The sequence below is a fragment of the Rhipicephalus sanguineus genome, chromosome 2 (assembly GCF_013339695.2).
Source record: "Rhipicephalus sanguineus isolate Rsan-2018 chromosome 2, BIME_Rsan_1.4, whole genome shotgun sequence".
In the NCBI taxonomy this organism is placed as follows: Eukaryota; Metazoa; Arthropoda; class Arachnida; order Ixodida; family Ixodidae; genus Rhipicephalus; species Rhipicephalus sanguineus.
Window position 1 is genome coordinate 212,468,688 of NC_051177.1, and position 23,197 is coordinate 212,491,884.

Here is a 23,197-nt window from a genome sequence, read left to right on the forward strand (position 1 = left end):
CCACCTTGACTTTCTTGTTACTCTGATCGAGAAAAAAACCCCAGCAGATCCCACGCACTGTAGCAATCGATGTAATGCGAAGCAGCCAGCAAAGAGCTGCATACATCGCCTTGTTTTGTCTTTGGCGCAAATGAAGTCATTTATGCCATGGCATCTAGTTCGCTATATAGTGCAGGTTTGCCATGCATGCATGCATGTACAATCTGGTATATACTATGCTAATGAAACGTATATTCTGTTATATACAAAAGCTACCATTTATGTTCATCACGCACTCGTGCCATGCCATACAAATTTTTGTATATATTCATTTGACAAAACGGCCGGAAGCGCACCATGACAGCGTCATGTAAATCATACCGTACATGATATGCATGTCATGGTTCGCATGTTAGGACCTGTCATCTATGTTCGTCATACAGCCGCGTCACGCAATACCAATTTTGGTGTATATCAAGCTAGACAAACGGCCGTGACAGCACCATGAGTATTGCATGTAAATTATGTCGTACATGACATGCATTTGATGATTTTCATGTTACCACCTGCCATTTATGTTTGTCGTATTGTCACATCGGGCAATACCAATTTTGATGTATATAAAGCTGGCGAAACGGCCGCGAGTGCACCATGAGCATGTCATGTAAATCATGCCATAGATGATATCCATGTCATAATTCTGATGTTACTACCTCTCACATATGTTCGTCATACAGTCACATCGCGCAATACCAATTTGGTGTATATCAAGCGAGCGAAACGGCCACGAGTTCAGCATGAGCGTGGCATGTAAATCATGTCGTACATGACATGCATGTCATTATTCTCATGCTACCGCGTATCAGTTATGTTCATCCTACAGAAATGTCTCGTCATACCAGTTTTGGTATATCAGTTCATTCAAACGGCCGCGAGCACCCCGAGACCATGTCATGTAAATCATGCTGTAGATGACATGCGTGTCATGATTTGCACATTAGGACTTGTCACTTATGTTCGTCATGAACTCTTGTTACGCCGTACTAATTTTTGTATATATCAAACTAACGAAAGGGCCGGAAGAGCCGAAGACCGTGGCATATTAGTCATGCTGTTCATGACATGCATGTCATGATTTTTATGTTATGACCTGACATTTATGTTCGCAGTGTGGTTATGTTATGCTACACCGATTTTGGTATACATACCTTTAACGAAACGGCCAGGAGAGCACAAAGTCGTAGGCTGCTAGATAGATAGATAGATAGATAGATAGATAGATAGATAGATAGATAGATAGATAGATAGATAGATAGATAGATAGATAGATGGATAGATGGATAGATAGATAGATAGATAGATAGATAGATAGATAGATAGATAGATAGATAGATAGATAGATAGATAGATAGATAGATAGATAGATAGATAGATAGATAGATAGATAGATACGCTCAAATTCGCAGAAGTTGGCTAAGAAATGCTTCTCATTTAAAATTGTTTTCTAGGCAACTAATGAAGTCTATCATTTCGCAGGAGAACTGCGTGGCCAGATCGTCGACAGTGACTGTACACATGTTCTCACAGACGTTGAATTGGGAGAAAAAGTGACGAAGGCAGTTTCATCTCTTGAACTCAAGGTATGCGGATCGAACATATTAATTTCATCATAAAATATTAACAGTTAGTTATGGTGAAATAAGTCTCCGCTCTACTGATAACCCGCTCACTCTGAGCGAACAGTTTGTATACTGTAGTCATCGGCACTAAATGGCGGAGTGTGGGTGTTTTTAACAATGGATTCTTGGGTGCACCTGGTCTCGATGTATTCGTATAAAATAATGTATGAGTTAGTTTCCAACGTAAACGAGCCATGAAAGGCTACCTGAAGGTCAACCAAGTGTTCAAATTACGAATTCATTGTAAACAAATCCTAGCATGAGCATTTTTCATCGCAAAGCAGCCTTAAAAAGCCTAATTTCACTAACAATCACTTTGCTATTGCTTAAGCAAATGACAGCGCATTCTCTTATAATTCCTTTGTAAGACGCTGATCGCGAGATCACTAAAGCACGCTTGATCCTCGAGCGCCTTTCTCAGCCCATTTCGTTGGGCACGTGACTTCAAATAGAGGTGCATGACTACCGAATCATATTGGCAAATAAGTTTGTGTAGAAATGAATTACTTCAGCATATCTTAAGACATGAATGCAAGAAACAAAGATTATCATAAAATAACGAGTGTAATTAGAGAACCAAACGTGTATAAAATATATGCCTTCTTCATATTTCAACAACCTGTTCGCATCTTATTCTGAGAGTGATTGGACCGTGCCACCTTTCCACATTAGTTTTCCCAGCGCTACTTTAGCCAGGAAGTCTGTCATTCTGACGACTATATATGTGAGCGTTAACGAATATTTAATAATGTATTTATTTGTGCCACTTGAAATGTGCTACCTGCACATACTCTCGACAACAGCAAAGTGCTTGTCTTCATCGTGCCGTCTTGCTGTTTATCGCTCACCATAGTTTCGCTGCTCAACAGATTAAATATTAAATATGTACTCAGAACTACAAATAAACAATTTACTAAAATGTTTAAACAAAAACCACAGGCATATTTGTTACTTTAAGCGAATTTCTATTATTGAACTTTCGGTGACGAATACGAAAATAAAGATCTGCAGCGCCGCGCAATTTTTCCGAGAGACGCCTGAACCACTCAACGGCCGTTCAGAACTGCCGTGTAGAAGCTCTACAACTCCATTGAGTCGAGTGAGTTGTGGCGTTTCGATGGCCTTCGACTGGATGGCCATTCGAAAAGGCCCGTGTGACACATGCATAGATCTTTCTCAAGCAATCCCAAAGCGCCCCGCGGGCGCGCGGAGCACTATGGGAAAAGTGTGGACGCCGAGCGAGCCGGATCTTCGGTCGCCTGCTGCTCGTTGGCGCCGCAGGAGCGGTGGGAGCACGAAACGAAAAGAACACGTCGCGGCTTCTTGACTTTTCTTAAATCGTAAATACTGCACACATCCGAACGCACCCGCATGTATCTCCCCGCATGAAATGTGAGAGGATTGAGCAGTGCATGTAGGTACTACCGAGCGGATATGTATCGAATACAGCAGTAAAGCAGCATGCACATTATCGCGTGCCGATACCGTCAAGATGTACAGCCGCCCGCATTTTAACCTAAACGCGCGAGCGTCGACCGCTGAGTTGATAAGCGCCGTACAACGGAGCACACCGGCACAATGAACGAGAATACGCGCATGCGCGCTATGAGCAGTCCTGGGCAGCTGTCGTCTGCTAGGCCTTTCCGGCAACCGGACACCACCCCCACTTCTTTTGAGCATCGCTATCGTCATCCCTTTTTTCTTATCTGAACGCTTCCATCAAGTTATAAAGAAAAGGTCAAGGGATCGTGCTTCAGGTCGATGGGATGTGATTGCACCAGCTAATTATACTACGTGCGTATCAGCATTTTTACAGCGGATCTGTTAAGCTTTTCGTTATGCCGTGCGGAGCCAATAAGAAACTCTCATCATCAGCTGCCGGCGCGCGCTCTGCCTCTCTTCGTCCTCTTCTTCATGGTCTTAGTCTTCATGCTTAGTCAAGACAACCAGCCAATTTACGGTAACATCAAGCTAATTAAGACCATGCTAATTAAGGTTATTGTAATTAATGATGCGCTGACTATGAAAATGGCAATTACGACCTCGCTAAGACTTTGATAATTAGGATCATGGTAAGTAAGACTTTGCTGCTTAAGCCTTGCCTATAGCAAGGTCTTAATTAACATGAACCTAATTCGAAATGCCTTAAATGGCATAGTCTTAATCAGCATGGTTCTAAGAATCCTAATTAGCAAGGTCTTCATTAGTAATGCCTTAATTAACATGATCCTAATCAGCACTGCCCCATTTAGCGAGATATTAATCAGCATGACCTTTATTAGCGTGATTATGACGTGGCTTGGCTTGACAGCCTGAAGATTGACTAAGAACATGAAGAAGAAAACGAAGAGAGCCAGAGAACGCACTGGCCGCTGATAGTTTCTTGTCGACTCCGCACGGCATAACGAAAAGCATAACAGCAATGGTGTAAAAATTACACCATCGCCCGCTAAAGGGGACCATGAGGCGATGCGAAGCCGGAGCACTTGCACGATCGCGTTCCGTTGGCGTTCGTTAGGCGTGCTACCGACCTTGGGCATGCTACCGACCTCGCGTCGTGAAACGCGAAGAGAAACGCTACGCGCGTCGTGTCTTCCCTCTATCCTGTCCGTTAATTCTCACAGGGCGCGGTCGACAGGCGCGGGAGGGGGGCAGCGTAGGAGAGGAGGGAGAGGGGGAGGGGACGCGCATGCGCTGGCGCTCATCGCGGCGTTGCGCAGAAGAGAATTTCGGCATGTCGAGCCCGCATCACACTTCATCGAACCATCACACTTCATCGGAAGCATCAACGGAGTCAAGCGGAGTGAACCGAAGCAAGCGCTGAACTGAACGCGCGCAGCGCTCTACCCGCTTTATATTCACACTTGAAGGAGAGGAGACTAGAGGAGGATAGTAGCGCATGCGCCGCGAAAGCAGAAGCGAGAACGCAGTAGAAGCGCAAGCAGGTGGTAGGAGAGAAGTGGAGAGAGTAACGCGCAGCGCTTAGAGAGAGGGAAGGAGGAGAGTTGCACATGCGTAGTGTGAGTGTGGACGCCGACCCCGCGGGACATTGACCCGAGCAAGACATTCTTCGCATCTAAAATGCTGATACGCACGTAGTATAATCAGCGTGTGTAATCACATCCCTTCCATCTCAAGCGCGGCCACTTGACCACTATTTATAACAATGGCAGCGTTCAGAATAAAAAGAAGATAACTATAGCAATGCTCGAAAGAAGCGGAGGTAGTGTCCCGTCTCCGGAAAAGCCATGGAGGAAGGAAAAACTAAGGAGAGGCCCTAGCGTATCCCAATGCATTGCGAAAAGTGTGGCGGAAGTGACGTCAGATTTATGGGGCAAATAAGCCGATAGAGGCAAACAAAACAGCAGACGCCCAGCTAGAGTGACCTAGAATAGGGGGAGTGTCCAAAGCGCCGGCTCCCGCGTGGGCCTTTTGCCGTGAACTCCCGCGCCGCGCCGCTGCTGCGCCGGACCCGTGGGCTTTCCGCGCTCGGGAAGCGCGCGGAAAGCCAGGGGCGTCTGCTACGCGCTGTAGTTTTTTGCGCCGCGGTTCCACACAGGGCACTTGAAGTCTACTTAACCTTTATAATGCGGTGCGGAATGGAGCTTATCCATCTTTAAGCGTTGTGTTAGTGCTGGGGCAACAACAGAATGCCAAAAATCATGTGTCAAGCGGCATCAGCGTGGTCTAGTTCCGGTCACAGAGTTCGAGAACGTTGGTGCGTGTGTAAAAACGCGCAAACCGACACGCACAAGTAAAGAATGAAAAAAAAAAAACATATTCGCACGAGTAATCGGGCAATAGCATCACGCATGCACGAATTAAGAGTAACAAAAATGTAAATTGCACGCGCAGTCAGCTGAAATACTTGAGCGCAGTGACTGCTTCACACTAAGAGCTTTTTACTCATGGTCGCCACTGGTTTGCTAGCCATATGCGCACCGCTTTATTCGACAATTCATTAGCCTTAGCTCTTTAATATGGACGGAGCACACCGGGAAGACGCAAGGGAAACAAAAAAAAAGAAAAAAAAAAGAGAGTGGAGACGGCCATACGACCGCAATGCTGTTGGCTTATTTTTGCTTCTGAGGTAGCGTACAACAAGGCTCACCGTGCGCAAACATTTGAAAGAAAAGCAATGCCAGGTAAACTAACCTTATACCACAAATTTTGGATAAAAGGCGTAATATAGAAAATGCTTTACAAATATCCAGATATCATGAAACAAAGTTACAAATGCCCCCCCCCCCCCCCTCTTGCTGTACAAGCTGCCTGAACCGAAAATACGATAAGAAATTGACAAATAGAAGTGTAATATCTCAATCACTTCAGAAAATTGTTCAAATGCAGAGATCCCTTATGTACCTAGCCTGAAAAAATGCAACATGCGATAATATATATATATATATATATATATATATATATATATATATATGCATTGGATTGCTGAACGTTAGTATGGAACGTTCGCGCGAGATGCATGCATTGCTTTAAGCCTTCACCATACGAAATGAAAACAGTTTCAAACAACTCATTCTCAACTTCAGATGTTTTCACGGTTCTCGGAGGTTAGCGATCACCCGGTTCAGAGACTACAAAAAGATGTGGACGGGTAGTTACATAAAATACAATTATTTCCGCGGCAGTTGAGTGCGCGCCAACAGGGCATCCGACCGCACTTTCCCGTTTTTTCCTGATGACCTCAATATAGCGTCCACGACAATTTCGTGCTGAGGCTCCGGAGTACTTAAATAGCGAGTCTGCTCATCTCTTGAATAAGTGTAAGGAGATGATCAGGCGGGTAAAGCAAGCCTCTTTTGTCTCGCAGACGCGTGCAATCAGCTGCTCTGAACTGAGAATCACATTTGTTTTCGGGCGATCGCTCGTAACGTGAAGTGAGGCATACACGATGATGCACTGTTATCGTTTCATTTACTTTGATTTGTCTTTTTTTTTTTAAGGTAGAGCCTTAGATGCCTCATCAAACACGAAAATTGACCGTCGGCATCCCGCGTAGCCAACACGAGTGATGCACAAAATCATCACGCGATGACGTCGACAGAACTTGTGACGTCACTATGACGTCATTCAACGTGACGTCATATGATGACGCCACCACGTGACATGGTCGCTTTGCATTGCCTCCGTGATCGGGGGGCGATCACGGAGGTAATGTAAAAGCAGGTGAGGTGCAGAAAGCTTGCAATGCCTTCGATCCTGTCGGCAGTCCGAAACCACGTTATGTGCAGAAAGCTTTCGTAGAGGGGCGAGGGAGGTTCAATGCATCGACTGACGAAAAAGATGGCTTTCGTTAGGAGTCGTCTCAGGCGAATGCATAAGGGACCATGTTTTTTTTCATGTAATTTTTTCGTATACATTTTACCTATGCGGTCAGTTTTTCAAAATGTATGTGTAAGTCTTACGTGTTGAGATCGATATTGGTGACCACAGCGTTTTTATCACCTGACGGAAACAAATCGTCAGACCACACGTACATCGTCAGAATTATTTCTGGCTACAGAAAGCGGGTATGCGCGCCACACACCATATTATTATTGTTAGTCCAGGGGCGTAGCCAAGGGGGGGGGGGGTGGGGGGGTTCAAACCCCCCCGTAATTTTTCAGTTTTGCTTGCGTATATAGGCACGCACACATACAAACGCACGCACGAACATACATAAAGTATGGTTGAACCCCCCCCCCCCCCCGAAAAAAATTTCTGGCTACGCCCCTGTGTTAGTCGTTACGCAAACGGCAAGCATGTCAGGTTAGTGACGCCATGATTTATCGGTCGTGTTGGGCATACGTACATTCTGCCCCTCCGTGCCACTTTTAGTGTATACCACGTGAACGAGACTCGAGTTACGCGAGTAACTTTTTAATTTTGGTACCGCGGCCACGCCGACTGACACATTCGGCTTCGCATCAAATGGCTTGAAACAGCAGAGCGCCGGAGGCAGGCTTGTAAAACAAATCGAATGCACGAAATAAAAGATAGGATATGAAGGGTGCAAACTCGTTAGCGTGCATGAGCTAGTTACTATACGTGCCTATGTGCTACGTTCTCCTGGTTATCTCCAGTTTATTCTCTCCTGTAGCAAGTTTACGTTCGTCATTCCACACGAAAGTAAGTTAAGCGCCTTTTCTCACGATGAAGTGCGCGCAGGATGCGTTCCTCAAACAGCCACGGAAGTGTGGACCAATGCGGTGATAAACCAGCTGAAAGGATATATACAAAATCCCCGTTTCCCAACACACAAACTAACAAACGCGTTCTCTGTGTGATGAGTCGCTGCAGTATTATGTTACAGTGACGCAGTATTAAATATTGCCCAAATCTCCGCAATTTTAGCTAACAGCGGCCAAAATATCACGCGCGTAGCAGACGCTCGCCGCTTTGACGCGGCTTCCGCCGCGGAGAAAGCCCACGGGTCCGGCATGGCAGCGCCGCGGCGCGGAAGTTCACCGCAAAAGGCCCTCGCTCCTCCCATGTATTCGCGCGGCGCTTTGGACACTCCCCCTATTCTAGGTCACTCTAGCCCAGCGGCGTGCTCTCCGCGGTGGTTCGCTTCTGTTCGGATTTGTAGTCCCGGCGTAAACTTAGCGCGTATTGTGCGGTTCGCACGCAGTAAAATGTTGCAAGCAGACGTCTACCAGGCTGTTCGTGCGCGGCAGGCCCGAGCGTTGCGTGCTGAAGTTCTTCGAGGAGCGTTCTTGTGCAACAGTACAGAAATTACCGGTACGTGCCGTAATCAAAAACATTCTACCCCTGCCTCATCGTATTCGAACTCACCTAGCAGTGACTTACCCGTTCTGCTGGTCGTTAGGCCTTTCTTTTCCTTTCTTATAGCCCGATTTCCAGATCTATTGCCCGATTAGCGGTTCTTTGCTCGTATATATGGAGTGATCGCAGTAGCTATTCGGCGCAACGCCAACCTATAGTTGACGTAACTTCATGTCGAAAAGAAGACACCGCAGTGTTGTATACGCGATCGTGCACGTAAAGTTTGTAAGTCCAGTGCGCACACAACACAAGCACGCAGCGAGCGCACACCGCACGATACACACATCACGTAGTCCGATAACAACAAAAGTTTATTGCCCTTTCGTTGGAACGACACAGCCTCTAAAACGTACGATGTCTTCAGCGCATGGTATGTACGGCGCGTCAGACGCCAAAAACAAAATTTCACGTGTGTTCCGAGTTGACACAACGAGTAAGAAGCAACAGAGCGCACATCCGAGTGCTCCGCATGCAAATACCATGCCTTAGTGATCAGTACTGAAACGAACGTATACGTACACATGAAAAGTGACACCCGGTACTGCTCGCAGTATACACGCGATTCGCACAGGGCAACACACAGGGAAACAACACACAGCACAGGGAAAGCTACGCAACAGCTGGGCATTGCGTAGCTTTCCTAAAGAACACACACAAAGAGCAGCATGCGTGAATCGACTACACCGCTTGCACGGCGAAAAACAAACAAACAAAAGAAAGGCTGCAAAGTTTCGCGATGCGCGCATGCGCTTGCAAACGTCGCAACGGAAATCGCGAAATGTTTCGCTGCGCCTTCGCTAGGAGGCGATGCGGGTGTTTGCGATGTGGGGGCTTCACGAGTGTGACGTCAGGGCCTCTCCTTAGTATTCCTTCCTCCATGGGAAAAGCCTAGCAGACGACTGCTGCCCAAGACTGCTCATAGCGCGCATGCGCGTATTCTCGTTCATTTCGCCGCTCCGCTCCGTTGTACGGCGCTTATGAACTGGGCGGTCGACGCTCGCCTGTTCAAGTTTTAAACAAAATGGGCGGCTGTACTACAATATGAACTGAAACAGTGAATTCATGTTTATTCAATAATTACTTGTAATGTTCGTAACGATACGAATGTGACGTGTAGAATTGCCAAAAATTGCTTTCCGCTTGAGCATTTAATGTCATGACCACTCTTGTGCTTGCCACTTGCGCTTAGGCGCTATGACGTTTAAAAAGTAATATTCCTCACGAGTACGACTATACATATCTACACCATCTACAGTGTTGTCACATGTGAGCCAACACGCGAAAACACAAAGGACGTTTGTAAAATCTGCAGTTAATGTCAGCGAATGGTGATAAAAGCTTGTCTTTTGTTACGCGCGGTGCGAGCAACGCACCCGTTGTGTAGTCAATCTATCTTATTTTACTAAATGCCCATCTGTACTCTCTCGCGTAATTTGTATATCTCAGATCTCATAACAGTGTCGGCGGACGTTGATGGATCCGCGAATTGCATTGACCGCGCGTGAAAATTGTCTAAGAAACCGAGTTGTATCTTTTTACTTAAGTTAGGGCTTAATGCACACTGGCGCCAAAAAAAACGATGTGCTTCGGGACGGCTCAGCTGGTCTAACAGTGGCAGGCAAGAACACTACACTGTAAAGCAAAAGTACCCGAAAGAGGAGTAACGGAGCCCTATAGGCGCGCGCGACGAACGGATATACCGTTGAGGAGCAAGCGCAGGGGGATGCGTGCCGTGTGCAAACCAGATAGTCTGCAAAGGGAAGAACCACGCGGGAGATGCAGGCCGTGTGCAAAGTTACGTTCCGTGTGCAAACCGTTGTCAAGGGAACTGACCGTCCTCCTCGCTCGGGGCAGTCTTCCCACTTGTGTTCGTGCTGGCGCGTTGGCGGTTATGTCACGCCTGGAGAGTTCGCCGATCTGGGAACTACGCCTCGGTGCCTTTGATGTACACATATGCGTGGATGAGCGTGTCGTGCTGCTTTTACGTTTCGCTGCACCCATGAAGACTGGAGCTGGTCTCGGCACGTCGCGACGCTGCACTGTATATGTCCGGCGTAGTCACGGCACTGCGTCGTCACCGGCTGGGAATGGCGGACGAGAAGACAGTAGGCCTATCGGATCCGTGATTTCAATCTGACTCAGGGCACAAATCGGCGCTGGATTCTTTTACAAGTAAGTGATCGCTCTTTATTCTGCCGTACATATATCGCCTGAGCGAGACTGATCGCGATTGGTGGTAACGGACTCGATCGTGTTGTATAGAGCGCACACGAAATGTACAGCGAGGGCCGTCTTGGGCGTCAGCTCGCCTGTGTTTTGTGACCGCCTGGGTATTGGCCGCCATTGTCATCGGCCGCCCGGACTACAGAGCCACTGTACCCGGACGGTCGCTCACCGATGATTCGCCGTGTTGATGAGCTGCGAGCTCGCAATATTTGCTCGCCACTGTTTTGCGACTCGTCCAAAACGCTGTGCGGTCGCCGGCAACGAGCTCGATTGTATAGGGCTGACGCGCTGGAGTTTTGAGTACTGTGGCGGAGCCTGGTGGCGTGCGCCGATGTTGCTTGGGTAGTCAAAAATGGACGCCGACAGGCGAGTTACGCAGTTCTCAGTTGGTTTAAGCGTTTTACTTAATTTTGCGCCTAGTTTTCAGGCTCAAAAAGTGCTTAAAACGTACGCAGGAACTTGTCCGCTATACCTGCAGAGTCTGACATGTTTGACGAGCGATCCCTGCTTCAACAAACCGTGCCGAAAGCAGGTGGTCTGGGCGACGGCTCTGAGCAGCGCGCGGTCCCGAAGCGCGGTCGCCGCCGTTATTGTTGCGTGGTTAATTGCCTCGAACATGGGGGTAAGGATCCTAATGTGCGGTTTTACTGGTTCCCCTGAAAGCCGTACGAAGTGGAGCGACGGAACCGCTGGATACGTGCCGTCCGACGCGTGAAGTGAGTACGCGAGCAAAACGTGGTTTGCAACGTAACGTGCTGATACGCGCGTGCACGCGTTTATATATGTATATATTCCCTGTGTGCAGTCCAGACGGCACGCCGTGGCTGCCGACGGCGATCACGAGGATATGCAGCCGGCATTTCGTGCGAAACGAGAAAAACGATGCCATATGAGTCACCCTGCGTATGTGCCTACGATTTTTCCGGCAGCTTACAGCCGGCTGCTTCCAGCGGCCGGCTGTAAACATTGCGCGCCGTCGCTTCTCGGCCGCCACCGCACGCTGACAGAATTTGACGAATTCCCTAGAAGCAAATGTTGAAAATTACGACCGCGCATGGGGAAAAAGCGTGTTTGCGACTGAATGCGGCAGAAAACGGCACACGACGCGAATGCGCTCATTCGGGCCGCCGACAGCTAGCCTTCGTCACTGGACCTTTCTTGATTCCGTTTCGTCGTGTAATGCAAATCATGTCGGCTTTCTTAACAGCAATCTTTTCGTTCATGCACTGCCGTTAAACGCGCGAGCATGCCTCGTAAAACTTAACTCGAGTTCAACGTCGTATGAGATTCGCTGCACTTGCGAGTTGCAGCGCGCCGAAATGGTTCCTTCAATCTCCTGCACGTCGTAAACATACTTGACGTTGACGAGCTTCTTGCGTTTACGCAGATTGCTTGGCCTGAAGAACTCAGCCACGCCAGAAACTGGCCGAGATCCAAAGCGCAGCACAACCGACAGCGGCGGCTCCATTGCGCATCTGAGCTTAGTGCTGCATACGGCCGCCAGTCTGACTACTCGAAACCAAAGAACTTGTCGTAGGGGGCGCTTTTTAGCACCGTTTTCGCCATTTCCCCTCAGGTGCAGATAGTGGTATGCACAATACCGGAGGTACCGGTGCGTGACGTCAACCTGCAAAGAGCGGTTGTCGACGCAAACAAAGAGATATGGCATATGAGTCGAGAGAAAGGCATCGAGGTAGTGGAAATAAACAGAGAGGTGCACAGGTGGGGTGGTTTTCAAAGAGACGGAATACACTTCGATAGGAGGCTTGGTCATGAGGTGGGTTGGCGACTTGCGGGACGCGCAGTAGCTTTTTTGGGGGGCACGCGGGCCCTTCGGTGCCCAGGGTAGCTTGTAATGAGGAAAACAACCAGGGGGACTCTTTGACAGGCAGTATAGCGAAAAACCAGAGAAAAGGTAAAATAGGGGAGAAGGCGCGTGTTGCAATTAGTTACATTAACATGCAGGGTGGCAGAAAAAAGGAAAAATGGTTAGAGATTGAGGGACAGTTAAACAAGGAACAGATAGGTGTTTATGCGGTTACAGAAACACACCTTAGAGACTTGGAAGAGCCACCACATATTGACAATTATATTTGGGAAGGATGTAACAGGATCACATCAGAAAGGAGAGGTGGGGGTGTTGGAATGCTAATTCATAGCAGAACAAAATGGGATAGAGTGAAGCAGACGTGTTCAGAGCACCTTTGGGTTTCGGGCACAGTAGTTGGAAAGAAAACGTGGCTAGGTGTAGCATACTTGTGGACGGGGAATAACTGCAGAGAAAAGAATCTGGAGATAGTGAAATGCATAAACACCGATATTAAAGAATTTGGTCATGATGCCGAAATAATCCTTCTAGGGGACATGAACGCTCACATTCGTGACCTTGACGGATATTCAGACACCAATGGCAAGTTATTGGTAGATCTCTGCGAGCAACATAGTCTTGAGATAGTTAACGTGGGGCCGAAGTGTGAGGGGCAGATCACGTGGGAAGTCGGAAACAGGCAATCGAGCATTGATTATTGTCTCATGACAGAAGGAATATATGACAAACTTAGAGAGATGAGAATAGACGAGGAAGGCATTAACAGCTTGGGTAGTGATCATAAACGCATAATATTACAAATGGGATATAAAACTGAAAATAAGAACATAGAATCAAAATTTCGCAGCTTGTATCTAAATGACAAACAAATAACGAATGTAGCCGCAAGAGTCGAAGAAAAAGTAGACGAACTGCCAGGCAAAGACTGGAAGTATAGTGAGCTGCTACATGTAATCACGAAAGAAATGGAAAAAGAGAAGAAAACTATTTGTTGGAAAGGAAAGAGAAAGCCAAAAAGTTGGTGGAACAAAGAAATCCGGGAGGCGATCGAGAAACGACGTGAGGCATCACGGGAGCACAGACAAGCAAAAAAGGAGAAGCGGCCACAGGACGTAGTCAACCAAATATGGGAAATATATTTAGAGCAAAAATCCATCGTGCAGAAATTAGTCGAGGCAAAAATTAAAGGTGAAAGTGAACGCTGGATGACAGAGATTCGCGAAAAGAAGAAGGCCGCGCCTAGGATATTTTGGAGCCACCTAAAAGCGCTAGGTAGGAAGTCTGTCACAATGCAACAACGTTTGGTAGATGAAGGAGGAAATCAATTGGAAGGGCATGAAGCGCTAGGTTACATCCGAAAGATAACAGCCGATTCGTTTAAAAAGGTCACCCAGGGGATTCCCCCGGTAGGTAATAGTACGCAAAGGAGTGCAACTGACGAAGATGCAGTACTAGAGAATTTCAATTGGAAGAAGGCCGAAGGAAAAATTCCTAAGCGCACTACTCCGGGCTTAGATGGGGTTCCCGTCAGCCTCATTAACGAACTCGGACATAACACTAAAGAAGCACTGCTGAAAGCCGTAGAAAAGTGCTTACAGGAGCGGGAAATACGAGACAGTTGGCGAAAAAGTAGAATGAACTTAATCTATAAAGGCAGGGGAGAAAAGGATAACATTCGCTCGTATAGACCGCTAACCATTACATCGGTGCTATACAGGTTGGCGATGCAGGCAGTAAAATTAAAAATAGAAGCGTGGGTAGAACAAAATGATATTTTGGGAGAACTTCAGAATGGATTTCGAATCGACAGGCGGTTAGACGATAATCTGTTTGTTCTTACCCAGTGTGTAGAAATATCGAAAATAGAAAACAGGCCCTTATACATAGCTTATCTAGATATCACCGGAGCGTATGACAACGTTAAGCAGGAAATTTTGTGGGATATATTGAAAGAAGTCGGCATAGGGGACGACTGTATACAGCTTTTGAGGGAAATGTACCGAGAAAATACAGTTTGTATGGAATGGGAAGGAATAAGTAGCAAGGACAGCGTTGAAATTAGCAAGGGGCTGAGACAGGGATGTCCTTTGTCCCCGCTGTTATTCATGCTGTACATGGTGAGGATGGAAAAAGCGCTAGAAGGTAGCAACATTGGATTTAATTTGTCACACAAACAGGTCGGCACGATGGTTGAGCAGAAGCTTCCAGGTCTATTTTATGCTGATGATATTGTCTTATTTGCAGACAGTGAAGATGATATACAGCGACTGGCAAATATATGCGGAAGGGAATGTGAGGCTCTAGGACTAGGATTTAGTGCAACAAAATGTGGATTGATGGTATTCAGTGATCACGAAGACCATGCGGTCTTCATACAGGGCCAAAAAATACCGAGGGTAAGCGAGTACAAGTACCTCGGAGTATGGGTAAATGAGGGGGATAGATACATGGAGGTACAAGAGAAAGCAGCGGTAGCAAAGAGAAAGAGGAATGCTGCAATTATGAAGCACAGAGCTTTATGGGGATACAATAGGTACGAGGTGCTTCGAGGGCTGTGGAAGGGTGTGATGGTCCCGGGGCTTACATTTGGGAACTCAGTGGTTTGCATGAAGTCAGAGGTACAATCAGGAATGGATGTAAATCAAAGGACGGTGGGCCGCCTCGCGTTGGGCGCTCACGGGAAGACGACAAATGAGGCTGTAAAGGGTGACATGGGATGGACAGGCTTTGAAGTGAGGGAAGCTCAGAGCAAAATGAGATTCGAAGAGAGGCTGAGGAAAATGAAGAAGAGTAGATGGGCAGAGAAGGTTTTCAGGTATTTGTATAGAAAAAGCGTTGACACGCAGTGGAGAAAGAGAACTAGGAGGCTCACCAGTAAATATACGGCTAGCAGTGCGGGCGATATGGCAACAAGGAGCATTAAGCGGAAGGTCAGAGAGGCGGAGAGGACTTATTGGATGACAGCGATGGAAAAGAAGCCGGCTCTGAGTAACTACCGAAAGGGAAAAAACGAAATAAGGAGGGAAAGGTTTTATGATAATTCAAGGGGAAGCGCTTTACTGTTTGAAGCAAGGTCGGGCTGCCTTAGAACGCGTAGTTATAAAGCGAGATTCAGTAACGAAGAAGAACAACGTACATGCTGCGGGGGAACTAAGGAAACGATGGAACATGTACTGATTGAATGTGCGATATTCACCCAGGTATACGTGTGGGCACGAGTCTACATGAAGCCTTGGGTTTTAGGGACAACAATGGAAAGCTGCACACGTCCGCGATAGAAATAAGTAAGAGACGGTTAGAGTATTGGTGGCAGAAAAGTAGAGATAAAGAACAAAAATAAATAATGGGGGAAAAATAAGGTCATTCTGCCTTAAGAGGCAGAGAGATGGACCGTGAATTTATATTTTTTTGGTATAATAAGATAGATTTAATCAATGTAGACAAGGTATTAGGCCAGCATGAAACAAGGAAGTTTTTTTTTTTTTTTCTTCGAGCATGGTGGCAGACATGTCACCGCCCCGTTATAAAGGGGACGCTCATAGCATCCATCCATCCATCCTTCGCAGCGCCGCCTGGGCAGCCATTCAGGCCTATACCGCGCGCTTGAAATGCTCCGGCATTGGTTGGCGGGTGCCTTAGCTAGCCGACATTAGCTGCGCTTCGGAACTCTGCCGAAATTGGTCGCCATTACCGTCGGCTTCTTCACGCTTGCTCGCAAGCAGCTCGGCGCCGTTTGTGGAGGCGGCTCCGCGTTCGCTCGCCCTTCTGCTCGAGATTCGCTGGCGGCTGCGGCGGCTGACGGGCTTGCTCGAGCTGTACGACGCCGCTCGCGGAAAACTCGCCGGCTCGTTGGCGGCGCCTCGGCGTGACGGCTGCGGCTGCCACATTTGAACTGTTGCGCTATGTGGCTTGAAATTCGTCTTTGATTATGTATGACATCACGGTGAAATTATTTACATGCCATATTTTAGACGTGTGTTTGTATGTCGCCTTGCTCGTGTTTGCCATGTGCGTGCGTCTTCATCGTCTCTGTAACGTGTCGCTGACTAATTGCAATATTTTTGTGTTTTCAAGGGTGAAATTATTTGCATGCCATATTGTAGACGTGTGTTTTAGTTCACCTGACAAGTATTTGCAATGTGTGTGCGTCTTCACCCTCGCTGTCACGTGTGACTAACTATTTGCAATATTTTTGTGCTCTGCAGGATGGAGCAGTTGTCCACAACGAGCAGAAAGCTGTGTGCGATGGCGCGTACAGTGCCTGTCATCTATCGCTTCCGTTGGAGCAGCTTCACAAAAAGGACCCCACGAGATAAGACAACGCGGCTGGGCCTGTATTGGACATTTTGCAGTGAATTCCATGAAAGAAAGCAGAAACTTCATATGTATAGAGAAAAATAAAACGTTTCATTGTCACAAGTTTGTCGTTCGTCGTCGAATTGGCTGTGAAAGCAGTGACACACGCATGACTAAATATTCTTTCGCGTGGTCTTTTCCGCGGCATTTGTTGCTCGCCGCGGAAAGAAATACGCCAAAAAAGTATTAAGCCTTGCAGAGAGTAACTGTAGAAAATCATCCCTGGAGATAAAAAGTTCATCCGAGTGGAGTATTTGAATGGACCGTCTGAGGACTAACGGTTGCCCGGTAAGGTGTAAATGTGAGGAGCAAATAGCAGTCCATTGACGTGATCTGTTTGCACTAACAGTTGGCCGTTAAGGTGTAAATGTGAGGGCTAAATGTTAGTCCATTGTGGTGATCTGTGGGGACTAACTGTTAGACCCGGTGTCATTAGTCCTTAAAGAAATTAATGGTTGTGGCAGCCCATTAGTCCCCAAAGGGACGAACCACACACCCTTCTAACACCTTTTTGCCTTAGAGTGTATAGACAGATCGAAATCGCAGAGAGGCTGTCGTAGCTAAACACAGAATATGTTCGTGACTAAATTACGGAGTAATATGTTGCAGCTTCTCACATTCACTTAATCTGAGAAGTGCTGGCACGGCGCAGGCTGAAAGCTAACGCGACTGCTGCGGCGTACAAACTTTTCCCATGAGTACACGCGCACCCGTTGGTGGCGCTCGTGTGCTTGAAAAAGTAAAGTCCCTGAAACTTCGTAAAGTAGCGACATACGTGCATAAAAGTGCGCCTCCTCTCTTTTCTCCCTCCACTGCCCTCCGAGGCTGACGCCGCGTCGGCATTGGCCAACTGCCGTCACGTGGGACCGCTCAGAGCGTTCGTTTGTTTACAGTGGCTCGCGATTGCCATCTTTGCTCTCAAAGCGCGGGTATGGCGCGGGCTCGCTGGTTCTCAGCGCATGTGTTTTATGGATACGCATTTTCCATTCCGCGTGCGTTGTGCTCTGAGATACCTTGCGAACAAGACCGACGTCACGGTTGGTTGCCATGAGCTTCTGCTGCGCTTTCGGATACCGAAACAAAGCAAGTGAAGGCAAAAAGCTGTTCATGATACCGTCCGGGAAGCGCAACGAGTTGCGAAGGAAGGCTTGGTTACGCCGAATCGGAAGATAGAACTTTCGGCAGACGTTTTCGACGCGACTATGCGAGGTAACTTGCTGTCCTCCCACTATAAGTACTCGTCGAGGTTCGCGCAAATCGCTGCGTGCTATAACGCCGTAGACACGTCTCAGTTAATTGTGTAGTACGTCGCTATTCCTCACACGTTTTATTGCTGCTTTTGCGGGGTTTGTACTAAGTGTTGTTTTTTTTTCAGTAATATGTTGTTACGTTTTCTGCTTGACGTGATGCGCCTGCTGGTTTGAGTTTGCGGTATTGATTTGTGCGCAGCATAGCACGCCGACTACGGAGGCACGCCGGCTGACGATCGAAAATGTGATTGCGAAACTTCAGATTCGGCGCAATTCTTTTGAAGAAACAAAGCTGCAGTGCGAAAGCTCACATTAGGAGTGGTACTCTCTGTTTTCGTTGCGTGCTCGGTTTTTTTTTTTTTTTTCAGGAACAAATAGCTTTCTCTGGCTCTTTTACGTCGACAGATCCGTCGGTGGACTTGCGATAGAAAGTAGGTAGGCAAAGCGTGCGTGCCCAACCGAGTCGCTGGGTGCGTTCATCGCTTAGGAACCTCACGTATACGTGTTATTTAGCGCGACGTTTTACGTGCCATTTAGTGTGGCGGTTTATATCCGCGAGTGGCTTTCCGCCGCGGTGGAGCAGAGGTTATGGTGCTCGGCTGCTGACCCGAAGGTCGCGACCGGCCGCGGCGGTCACATTTCGATGGAGGCGAATAGCTTGAGGCCACAGTGCCGTGCGATGTCAATGCTCGTTAAAGAACATCAGATGGTCACAATTTCCACAGCCCTCCACTACGGCGTCTCTCATAATCATATCGTAGTATTGGGACGTAAAACACCAGATGATATTATTATCCGCGAGCGGAGCTCTCGCGAAGGAAACGTTTACGGTGGCAGGCTAGTTTATTCGTTCGCTTGCTCGTTCATTGGGCAGCGAGTATAGTTCGTATGTCAAGTATGTACGTCTACGAGGCGCACTTGCGCACTATGGTTGGTTCGTCTAATCTCTTAACGAATCAACCAACGCTGTCTAAATGTATCGACTGGAAATGATGTACGCCTTCTGGCGCACACTTCTTTCAATGAAGCTCCGAGCTGCTGTTTGCACTGACAGTCATTTTCTAAATAAGTAATAGTTGCCACTCTTTAACTAGCACAATACCGCCAACACCCATTGTCCATGTGTTTCTTGCACTCTAAAAACTGTCGGCACCCTTTGTGGAGTCTTCTTGCCCCTCACCATTAACCGTCCTCTGGCTAGTTTGCGCTTCCTTTCTTGAAAACTCGGCGCTCGCCACTTTCCTATCAAGTATGCTTTTTAATAACACGCACGCCATTCATGACCTGGAAGTACCGCGCGCCCGGCAATAATGTAAGGAAAGACACGCGAGATTGATGGTTATTGTTTCGGGGCAGGAATACGCCCCATAGCACGCCCTTTTTGTGAGGTTGCTAAACAGTTAACAGGAAATAGCGAGCGCAGAGATTTCGTGAAAAAGAAAACAAGTGAGCCAGATGCTGGATATTGTTTTGTGGGAAAGAGATGCCTCAAATACGCCCTTTTGTATTGCAGTGTACAATGCTACATCATACAGGCACGTATAGCGGCGTTAACTATGTTTACCCAACCGATACTTCGGAACGGCTACCTCTTGTGCGTACTGGGAGCCTCAGTGCGTCATTGGTATGCGCGGCCATTTCGCCTCGCGAGGACGACGTGTGCAATGTGTAGGTTTCAGAAGGCTTCATGTAGAGCGGGAAATTAACGTTCAACATCAAACATGTCCTTTACAAACGTGTCTTAAGATCTCCTAAACAACATATAATTTAAAAAAAAGGATACCAAGAGCTAGACTGCTAGTACGAATGCTTAAAGCGCGCCGCCTGGCAAGCACGCGCTCTCTTTGCGAAGCGTCGTCTGCTACGCAGGTAGGTGGCACCATGCTCGAAAACAGAGTGCGAAGGAGAGGAGAACGAGGAGGAACGCGAGTGGAGGAGGAAAGTGTCGCTACTTTACGAAGTTTCAGGGACTTCATGAAAAAGGTCTGTTAATCGCATCTGCACAGCTAACTCCAGTTCGCGCGCTTGCCTTCTTCTGGAATCGAGTCTGTTACTCTTAATGACAAGCGGTTATCTTGCCTACGCACTACATGCCCTGCCCATGCCCATTTCTTCCTCTTATTTTCGACTAATATGTCCTATATGTCCTGACGCGTTTGTTCTCTGACCCACTCTGCTTTCTTTTTGCCCTTTGAGGTTAGACCTATAATTTTCCATTCAATGACCTAATTTTCCTTGAGGTTTCTGCTCCGTATAGGTAAGAAACCGTAAGATACAGTGGTTGTATACGTTTCTCCCTTGAGGGATAGTGGTAACTACCATTCATGATTCGAGAATATCTGCCAAATGCGCTCCACACCATTCTTATTGACTACTATGCATATGTTTTACTAATACGTGTGTCTTACCCAGGGTCTATTAGCAATGGGTTCTGTGGCTGGTTTTGTAAATGCCGCCTCCTTCAAGTACATGGACCAATCGGCCTTCAGAGAGTGCGCTGTCGGAGATCCTCGTGAAGCTGTCCTCGTTGTCGTCTACACGTCGGGCACCACAGGACTTCCGAAAGGCGTCGAGCTTACGCACTACAGCTTCGTTGCCAACTTCTACATATCCAAGTACGTAGGATTATAAGCAAATGTACAAGGTTAAGCTTTTATGGTCGTTACATATGAGCGACCGCAGAAAGTATCGTGGCTGGTGAAGTGCAGACAAGCCCTTCTTGCATTATCCCGAAAGATGCAGTTGGGCAGAAAGATTAACGCCAATAATGCTGAAGAAACTAGTCAAGTAATATATGCGCAACTTACAATGTAAACGCTTTATGATGATTGTGGTACTCTGTAAGGCAAAATTCAGGCACAGCTTTTAGTGTTCGTATTTCGCGATATATGCGGCAAATAATTGAAAAGATAGATTGATGACGTGCTGGCGGCTAGGATGCCGTGCTTCGGTGCCGCGAATGGCACTGTCCCCACGGCGGATGCGTTTAGATACCCCGAGACGCACAGAAAGACGACACTGCGGGGTGGCGACGAGCGAGCTTCGTTACCAAAGGTAAGTCTATTGCACTAGCAGGGACAGTTGGGCGAGTAGGCGCAAATTCTCGTTTGAAGAAAGAGCAAAAAAAACCGCAACACAGAGAAATGAAGGGGGCCAGACGACACCCGTCGTCCTGCCCCCTTCATTTCTCTGTGCTGCGGGTTTATTCGTGCTTTCGTCATATATGTAAATCTACTGCGTCTCATGGTCTTGCGAGCGGCGCTTCCCTTGATAAGGCTCTTGGCGCACGTAAGTTAACAAATGCAGAAGAATAACACCAATGCAATCGTCGTCGTGAAAAAGAATGCCGTCATGCTGAATGTCTTGCAAGGTTATGGCAGTTGCTGTCTTTCGCCCTTTCGTTTCGTCGGTGAAATTGGTCGGATGGCATCACTCTGCAAAAATCACTCAAACTGGGACCTAGGCTTACGACACTGCAGCACAAGCTACAACTGCATTTTCCCTATACTTTCATCAGTATAGAGGAAAACCTTCGAATGTATTTATACGATTCTTGATTCTAAGCCTGGCAATTCGAGAATACTCTAATGTCTGTAGCTGCTTCACATGCCGGGGAATGCCGCTTGCTTTCGAGTATTGTTCACGTTTTTCTAAAATAGAAATGAGAGTTCGTTCCCCGTTCCTTCGCAGCGTTGGAACGAGTTCCCTTTGCAAGTTCCTTTAAGACGAAAGGAAGACGTTTCATTTACATTTTGAACATTGCAACGTGTCGTTACATTAAGATTACGTTTGATTTGTTCTATTACTATATAGTGTCCGATAATCCTGAGCCGTAATAAAGATACCGATTGAAAACTCACATCGAACTACGTATATTAGAGGAATTTGAACATCACCGACAGCACATTATCGGGATATAAAAACTATCCAGGAAAGCTGGCACCAACGCAACCCTCAAAGGCGCCGCAGCGGCATCCACGGTCCCGCGTTCGTGGTCCTGTTTCTCGCTGTAAACATACTGGGGTATCAAGGGCCTGATTGCCGTGTACAGCCACGAACTAGCCTCCAGGGACCGCGGGGTAAGGAAAGAGCCGCCTTGTTTATTTCTCGCTGGCATGGCCTGCGAACCTCGCACTCACAAACTGGCGGATCCGTTCGTTGCACGTGGCGAGCCGCACCCGACCAGGGGTCAAACTAATGGGAAACCTCGCCATTGTTACACAGCGGTCTGCAAAGAAGCCCATTAATGCGCAGTTGGAGGCCACCGAGCGGGAATTCGGTGGCCAGCTCGTCGGTGTTTCACTCACTTTCTGGGACCGCTAGCGTTGTGGCGGCTGGCGGTTTCCTCTGACACGTGTATGTCAAAACACAGCATTTCCTCTGCTATCTGAGGCGTAGGAATACTTAGCAAAAAAGGTCGGCATATTCGCTAACTAAATACTAACCGTTTACTTGTCACAAAAAGCACCAACCGTTCAAGGAATTGGCAAGCAGGTTTGTGAATGTGAAGCAGGTTTGTGAGTTAGTACTACTCATTTACTTTAGTAAATGAATAGTACTAACTCGGATGGTTGCTCCGCTACTAAGTTGTTAGCAACCACACTAGCAACATAGTAGCCGTACTAGTAGCCGTACGCTACAAAAACCGTTTTTAAGCCGCATTATACCTTCGGAGATGTGTTCGCGAAACCCAAAGACCGCACACCTGCGGACGATCAGAGCGGTGTCTTCTACAAAGTATGCTGCGGGGATCGCGACGCGACATAGCTCGTTAAAACGGGCAGGAAAAGGTCTAGAAGAACAGAAAGTTGGGCGAGTTGCTACTGATTCATGAAGGTACTTGGAAGCGCAAAACACACAAAATACACTTCTATAGTTCTTGTCCAGTTCTTGTGTATTTTGTGTGTTTCGCGCTTCCAAGTACCTTCAAGGAAAAGGTCAAGGAGGCCTAAAGAACACAAAAAGGATGTTTCTAAAGCCGCCCATGCAACGCATTCCAAGATGGAGCTTGTTGAACACTGCTGGACGGCATGGCATAGCTTCGACCTAAGCAGAGCGACGACACTGGCTCGTCAACAAAGATAAGGAGAAGAAAA

At 47.4% G+C, this 23,197-nt stretch overlaps 1 protein-coding gene across 1 annotated transcript in view; it reads left to right on the forward strand.

Annotated features, from left to right (window-relative positions):
* Positions 1-23,197, forward strand: part of LOC119384058 (uncharacterized) — a 174,109-nt gene that overhangs the window by 46,395 nt on the left and 104,517 nt on the right. The window contains exons 3-4 of the mRNA XM_037652347.2: positions 1,516-1,619; positions 20,514-20,716. Coding sequence (XP_037508275.1) covers positions 1,516-1,619; positions 20,514-20,716 — 307 coding nt within the window. The remainder of the gene's footprint in view (positions 1-1,515; positions 1,620-20,513; positions 20,717-23,197) is intronic.